We start from the raw sequence: 7,899 nt of genomic DNA, 5'->3' as shown, positions 1-7,899 counted from the left end.
AGTTGAAGACTGCACATTGTGTCATAGAGAAAAAGACTTTACTGAGCTTTTGGAGAGTCCAGTGATGAATGGCAACATGCTTGTGGTTGAGGAAAAGACATCAGGCTATGACATGTGTGATGAGTTCACTCCTGTGGTTTTACACACTCGTTACTTCCTATAGCTAGGAGGAAAGCTGAAGGGATTGCATTAAGAAGTGCTTTAGAACATCTACAGGGAACTTGAAAAAGGTCGTTTATGGAAGGATGTGTTGTTATGGGTCCATTGAATGTGTTTAATCCTCTTGAGCCTTTTTATGTGAGGATGCGTGCAAGGGTCTGTGGCTCATAGTCTGTGACTGCAATTAATGCAGAGTTGTGTGGCTTCAAGTAATTCTATTCTCAAGTAGTGAGAATAGAATTTATTTTCTCCTGCTAATCTGGGTCCCAGTTGCAGCCTTTGTTTCAGTCTAAGCAGAGACCCTGGGACCTCCCTTTCTTTGGCCATCTCCTCCAGGTATTCTGGGTGGGACACTGAGATCTTCTCAAGCCAGCTTCAGTATGTTCTTAGTCTGCCTAAGGATCTCTTCTCAGTTGGTTGTTCCCAAAACACTTTACCTAGGAGGTATTTTGGGAACTTCATTCTGATCAGAATGAGGAACGTAGTCATTCTGATCAGGTGCCCAAACCACCTCAAATGGCTCAACTGTAGAAAAGCAGCAGCTCAACTTATTTGTTTAGCATATGTGCAAATGTCCAAAACAGTCAGGACCCATTCCCCAACCTGAAGATGCAGGAAGCAATGTCTTATTCACTGGAGAGAACCCTAACATATAGGCACCTAACTGCTGGCATATGAGCATACACTTTTCTGCATTCATCTTCCATTAAAACGAACTCTAGTTGTGGGCTGTACTTCACAAAAAGATTAGTTTCAGAACCTAATATCTCCACTGAGGTGAGGCCACACATGTGTATTCCTATCTTGCAACCTGTGGTGTAAGTTCCAGCTGTTTCTCCTCCTCCTACAACCAGTCCACCCCCTCCCTAGGCAAAATAGCGCCTGACTCCTACAGGTGGTGGGCCCACTAGAAAGATGGGCCCATGTGGATAATTCAGTCGGAGCCTGGCTGGTCCCCACGAGTTACCACAGTTCATTTTAAAAGATGTGTAAATAAAAATACTTTCTGACAGTTTGATGTGTGGTGTTCATATCCTGTGTCAGTCTGGGGACCTTGTTAATGACACCAGCTGCAGCTGGAAAGAAGCCATTTTTCATGAATCACAAGTTTCCCAAAGAAGGTTCGAAGCTTTTCATTAATTTTGGAAGAAGTTTGTCAAATCTCATCTGCCCACTTAGTGGTCCTGGAGGTGTGCAGGTCCCGCATGGCTTTCTTCCTGAAAGAAAAAGACAATTACTGACTGAGAAAAAAAACAACTATGATAAAATAATAATAATAATTTAAAAAAAAATAGCACATAGACAAACATAGCAAAAAGAGAAGTACAGAGCCAACAAGACTTAAAAGCTAGCATTAACTGAAGTTGTCTTTCTTTTGTTTTGCAATTTTCTGTTTTGCAGAGTGACTTTTCCAAGTCTGCATACAATGGTTGTTTGGACCCCTTTAGGATTAACAAAACGTGGTATCTACAATATTAACTTATTAATTCAGTCATTTGTGCAGTGACACATTACATTAATATACAGTCAATTACAAGGTAGAAAGGTCTTTAATTATTCTACACTGCTCTCTAGTGTCGAAAAAATTGTAATTGTAAGCGTAACCTAAAACGTCATCAAAATCGCGACGCAATCTCACACGCATGCGCAATAGTGTGGAAGCTGACAAAATTCAAACTGGGTGGCGGGTAGTTGAAGTCGGTAGACGTAGAAGAAGAAGAAAATAAAGAGTACAATCTATTTACTGTTGAGAGCTAGACCAAAGCGTTAAGAAAATGACAAGCACGTTGAAGGGAATTACTCTCAAAGGAAGCGCGGAGTTAGTAGCCGAGTTCTTTTGTAAGTATTTCTGTTATTTCGTCTTTTAGTCGCTCGTTTTCGACACCGAATAATTTGTAAAGACTGTCTAGTTGTCTGCCCTTCTATTGAGAATCGTGAACGTACACCATACATCGTTTCTATTCTACCGAGCTAATATATTAATTGATTCCCAGTTAGTTTTCTCTCGTGTTATTCGCTTTCTTGTGTAGTTGTTTTTGTAATCTTCTGTGCCTTTCAAGTTTGAATCATATAAGCCTCTAAAGTTTACGAATACTGGAATTCCGGCGTATTTGAAGCCTTTGATTTCCCCATTGTCATTCACAGCTTTTGGCATCAACAGCATCTTGTACCAACGGGGCATCTATCCTCCAGAGACATTCACCAGAGTTACCCACTATGACCTGAGTCTCCTACTAACTACCGACCCCAAGCTGAAGAGCTATCTGACTAACGTGGTGTCTCAACTTAAAGGTATCTCAATAGTGGGCTTCCCCACTCGTGACACAACTAAGGAGAAAGTGGAATAACTGTGGAACTGAGTGAGCTAACCAACTGCGGTCTGAAGGCACTCCAGTTGTAGTTTTGGGCTTCGAGTTCTGTAGCTATATCTACAAGGCTGCTGGCTTACGGCAAGAAATCTTACTCACGGTTATTTTGGTCACTATGGAGATGCTTTTTTTCTTCGTTTTACATATTTACTCTTAGACCTTGAAAAAAATGTGGACATATTGTACTTAAGAAAAAAAACAAAACTTCAGTCTACTTTACTTTAAGTGGATTTCCTTGAACACCAGATAGAAAAGAAAAAACGTAATTGGTGAGAACTGAGCTCACAGCTTGGTGGGGAGTGACTTTGGATTTTTATGGAGAAGGCAAAGTAAAGGCAAAATCCGTAGTGAAGTACAAAATAAGATGATGTTTGTGAACAATGAATGATTTTGTCAATTTATTTTGCTAATTCGGTGATCGTCTTTACTCAATAAATAGTAACTTGTTAGTTGCGATTGCTGAGTAGGGCCACGTGGTGGTGCATTTCCCCCTCCCCTTTTTGTTGCGTTGAATTAGATCAGAGTCAGAATCGGAAAGACTTTATTTATCCCCAAGGGGCAATTAACGTACAGCAGAGCAGCATGATGTTGAAGATGAACGCAGATGCCTATGAGACTCGTGCCTGAGATTTTAATTGGTATGACCTGGCATCTTATGATCAATGTTAAGTAACATACAAAGCAGCACACATGAGTTTCCATTCCCATGTTACACAAATTTGTGTTAAGCTACTCTTAGGCTCTTGTCAGGTGAACTACAAGCTATTTCTGGTTAAAAACGCTAGATTTTTAATTTTTGATTTACCAATTTTTGATTTTGCCATAAATACTTATGTATGTGAATGAGGAAGGAGATCGGTGCACCCTTTTCTGTCCAAGGTGATGCCATTGTAATATTTTATTTTATTTTTTTCCTAAATCCAATGCAATGCAACTGTTGATGGCTGCCTCCTCAGGTTTCTTCCTGTTAAAAAGAAGTTTTTTTTATTCCCATCAATGCCTAGTGCTTGCTGTTCTGGGATCATCTGATTGTTTTTCTTTTTAGGCCTGTGGGGTCTTTACTTTAAAGTATAAAGTCTCTTGAAGCAACTGTTGTGATTTTTAGTGCAATGTAAATAAAACTAAATGGAGTAAATATCTCTGAATTGTCAGTTCAAGTTTAATGTAATTCGTACCAGAATATTCATATTTTTGGGTGCATATGTCAAATCACTCAAGCTCTCAATTGTGTAATGCTAAGAGTAGTGAAATTACAGAATACAAATCAATCATCATTTTTCTCACAGAAATTGTGATCTCTTGGATACTATATCCAAGAGATCAATATTTTGTATCCACAACTATTGTGGATACAAAATTCTGTGCATGTTTGTATTATGTTTTTAGGGTATTTAACTACCTCTCACTTTGCATAACAAACTTTAATAAGTGTTGCTTGCTCTTTTGGTGTTGCAGAGTGGCTGTTTGAGTGCACTGTGCAAAAGCTGGTGTTGGTGATCACGTGTCTGGAAACCAACGAGGTGCTCGAGAGATGGCAGTTTGACATTGAGTGTGACAAGTCGGCTAAAGAGAGCAGGTCAGGACCTCTATTACCTTTTTTGTTTGTTTGTTTTGTTTTAAAGGCTCCATGCTAATGGTCATTAATTTGCTGTCTTCTAATTCCAACACCTGGCATGTTGCACTTGTACTTCCCCCACCGTCAGTTTGAGTGGAGTGATATATTATATAAATTGTTTTGAGCTTCAGGTACCCCAGGTGTGGACTATCAGGTTCCTGATTGGCAGTACCTGTGCGCATGGACTCTGCAACAGTGATTAGCTTGTCTCATTACAGAGAGATATTGAGATGAGATTCTGCAACCAGTGGCAATCTGGGACATGAAAGATGATAATGCTCAGCCCACCGAAGAGTGTGGTTTATCAAACTACCGCCAGAATTTGGGAGTAGGGAGGATGCAATGGTCTGCCTACAGTCTAACCAATTGTCGTTTAGTTTTGTGCTGTTTGTGCCAAAGTGATCAACATAATTAAGCTGGCTGGCTTACAACAAATGCTGGTGTGATCAGTATGAGAAGGAGCTGCCAGGCTGTTCTCCAATCAGTTGTAGCAGATGACTGCCTCTTCCTGAGCCTGGTTCTGCTGGAGTCGTCTTCCTCTTTAAGGACAGTTTTTGAGAATCTGCTATATCTTGACATGATTGTGTTGCACAGTTCTTAGATGCACATTCATGCTGTTGTTACTCAAGCAATGATATTAAAACCTTAACTGGTATTTGGCAAATTAAGGTCAACCCCTGCAGCAGCATGAACTCATGCTGTGTGTCATCTGCAGCCTCAGTAGCAATCTGACCAGGTTGTGTTCAGTTTTATATAAGCCCTTTCCACTGCAGTGTCAGATTTCCGTGGCTTGCAAGAGAGAATCCATTGTTGGCTTCTTAGGTTGCATCCCATGAGCCTCAACATTAGGTGTGTTGTGAGTCTGACTGCTTTTATGCTTGGCACTACTGTATAGAATTAATATAGCCATTCTGTCAACTTCACCCAATTTGGTAATTCTCCTCTGACCTCTTCAATTAGCACTGGATCTTTTAGATCAGTAGTTTAGTTTCTTAAATCAGAATAACTCGTACTGCTACTAGCTAGCATGACGGAGTTTATACAGCTGGGTGGATGCTATGATGTTACTGATAGTGAACTTTATTTTCTTCATAAGGTTAGTTAGTAGAGTTGCCAAACGCCCCGTTAAAAAAAAGAATCGTCCCGCATTCAGAGAAAATATTACGCGTTTCGTATTGAGCTGAAAAGGAGCACAGTTTGTCCCGTACTTCAGCTACAATGAAAAAATAAACACACAAAGCTGGATTTATTCTGTCGTTACGCTGTACAGCTGCCTCTTCTTCTCTCATCCGCTCCCCTCCCTCTCCTGTTGCTACTTCAATCATGAAACTGATCAATGATCAGCTGATCGTCTCTCTTGTTTGTTTTTTATTGCCCACTTTGCGCCAGAAAGAGGAAACTGCCGGATGTCGCGTTAAACAACAGCAGCATGTTTAAGCTTGATCAGCTGTTAGAATTTATTTAATATTAATTTCTACTATCAGCTGATGTTTGCTGGAGCCACAGCTGTAAAAGCTGCTGGTCATGGTGTCGGTTTGGATATGTGGTGAGAGGGAAACATGAAGATGAAACCAGGAGATGTCCTTACTGAATCATCAGAGCCGAACAGGTGATGGAGAAACAGGTTTACCTTTTAGGTGACATGAATGAGCTGAAGGGAAGTTATAAGGGAAGGAAGAAATACACAGATACATCTGTAGATTTGAGACAGAATTCACAATGTGTTTTTGGGACTTTCAGGTGTTTGGACCAATGTTTTATTTTCTGATCAAACCAGAAAGCTTTAATGAGCAGCTAGACTTGTCTCGCATTAACTGGCTGAGTTAATGCCAGTTAATGCAACGTCGAAGCAGCTGGAATCCATATATGTGTGTGTTCATGGAGCTGCATTTTCACCTGCTGGACATCACTACCTGACAAGTTTAACTGTCTTCAAAACATTACAGAGGCCTTATTGACAGTATTTGGTTCTACATATCTGTGTGAGCAGATTTCCTCTCACATGAAGAGTGTCCTCAGGTAGCCGTCTGAATGCTGGATGCTCGGAGCCCTGTGTCTCTGAGTGGGAGACCAGAGATCAGAGTGTATTAACAAACATGCCATATTGGCTCAGTTTATTTTTCTTATCATTGTTGCGAGGAGACCATAAATAGCATTTGTATTTTCTGTTGTACAGTTCATTTGCTGTTATGGATGAAAAGTGTCTTTTTATTTTTTTGTTTCAAAATAGCTGAAAGCTATTCGCTGATAGCTGCGAACTATAAAGTGGTTCTATATAGTGTGTAACTGTTAATATAGAGCGTTATTCAATTTCTTGCTAATACAATCATATGGCACACTGACTTCTGAGGACATTTTAGATGCACTCATCATCAGAAAGGTTGCCTACCCCTGCTCTAAGGCATCTGGACAGATCTGTTTACTTACACTTATTGACAGGAGTTGAATGGTGCAGACTTTGGGTTGGTTGGCTGATTTGTCAACACAGATGTGAATTTGTATGTTTGCAGTGGATTAGTTTTTTTGTTTTGGTTTTTTGCAGTAAAATGACATGAAATTTGTACTTTAGAAGAGTCTTTACAACATGAGCATCTGTCATTACACTCAACTATTGTTTGACTAATAAATGATGCATGTTAACTGAGTTCTCATGTGTCTCCCAGTGCACCCAGAGAGAAGTCCATTAAGACAATTCAGCATGAGATCCGCTCAGTTATCAGACAGATAACAGCCACTGTTACTTTCTTGCCCCTGCTGGAGACGCCATGTGAGTAATGAGACTTTTGACATTTGAGCCTTTGATGTGGTGGTTGGGTAATAATTTCAACTCCTCCCCTCAGGTGCTTTTGACCTCTTGGTTTATACAGACAAGGACCTGGTGGTTCCAGATAAATGGGAAGAATCAGGGCCGCAGACCATTGACCAGCCAGAGGAGGTGCGTTTGCATTCCTTCACCACTTCGATCCACAAGGTGAACAGCATGGTGGCGTACAAGAAGACTGAGTCAGCTTAAACTTCTAAACCACATGAGCTGTTACAGCACCGACCACTGATCTAACACTGCCGTGTCTTTGTTCACTGCCTGTGCGTGACTGGACAACGAGGACCTGTTTTCCTTTGTTGAGCTTCACTGTGTCTTATTTGTCAATATGATAAGGACATGAAGGAAATGTGTTCTTTCTACATTGATGTAAATATTTCTGCCACGTGGCATTTGTCTGTAGAAAACAACTGTCTTTTCTTTAGTCTTTTGCTTTCTTTCAGTCTGTTTTAGAAGATAGTGGTATATATGTTGAACTTTTATAAAATGACATAAATAAATGCATTTTGCTTTTTCCCAAAGAAGTGATTCTGTGGTTTTCTTTTGTTCAGGAGGTGCCAAGGTTTTTCATCGTGTTATTTATTTTGGAGCATTATATAAAAGATATCACATGGTTTTTGGAGCCTTGAGACGATGCCGTCTTGGGGTGCATTTCAATAGTATAAGCTGACCTTTTCATCAAGGTCAAGAAAGAGAAGTTAGTTTGGAATGCACTCTTTTTGTAATGTGTTTTAATAACTGGAAAGCACACTGACATCCATCCATCCATTCATTGCTTGTTTAGTACATTTGAGAAATTATAGACAGCACACAGGAGACATAGTAAATAAGTATTATTTAATGGGACATACTATTCACTTCGCTCACAGTGTTGAAAGGTGTCGACAGTTGCAGATGTGTAACACCATCATAGTACCGTATCAGCATATTACATT

The 7,899-nt window shown here is 40.1% G+C and overlaps 1 protein-coding gene across 1 annotated transcript; it reads left to right on the top strand.

Annotated features, from left to right (window-relative positions):
• Nucleotides 1-1,810: 1,810 nt before the first annotated feature.
• LOC101487471 (mitotic spindle assembly checkpoint protein MAD2A) lies at nucleotides 1,811-7,482 on the top strand. The gene is made up of 5 exons (XM_014414479.3): nucleotides 1,811-1,998; nucleotides 2,305-2,451; nucleotides 3,984-4,104; nucleotides 6,807-6,910; nucleotides 6,984-7,482. Exons 1-5 carry the CDS (start codon nucleotides 1,935-1,937, stop codon nucleotides 7,154-7,156), a joined length of 609 nt encoding a protein of 202 aa, XP_014269965.1. The 5' UTR covers nucleotides 1,811-1,934; the 3' UTR covers nucleotides 7,157-7,482.
• Nucleotides 7,483-7,899: the final 417 nt, after the last annotated feature.

Source organism: Maylandia zebra, linkage group LG3 (assembly GCF_041146795.1).
Source record: "Maylandia zebra isolate NMK-2024a linkage group LG3, Mzebra_GT3a, whole genome shotgun sequence".
NCBI classification, from domain to species: Eukaryota; Metazoa; Chordata; class Actinopteri; order Cichliformes; family Cichlidae; genus Maylandia; species Maylandia zebra.
The sequence above is the reverse complement of the archived record's forward strand: the minus strand, read 5'-3'. Positions and strand labels throughout refer to the sequence as shown.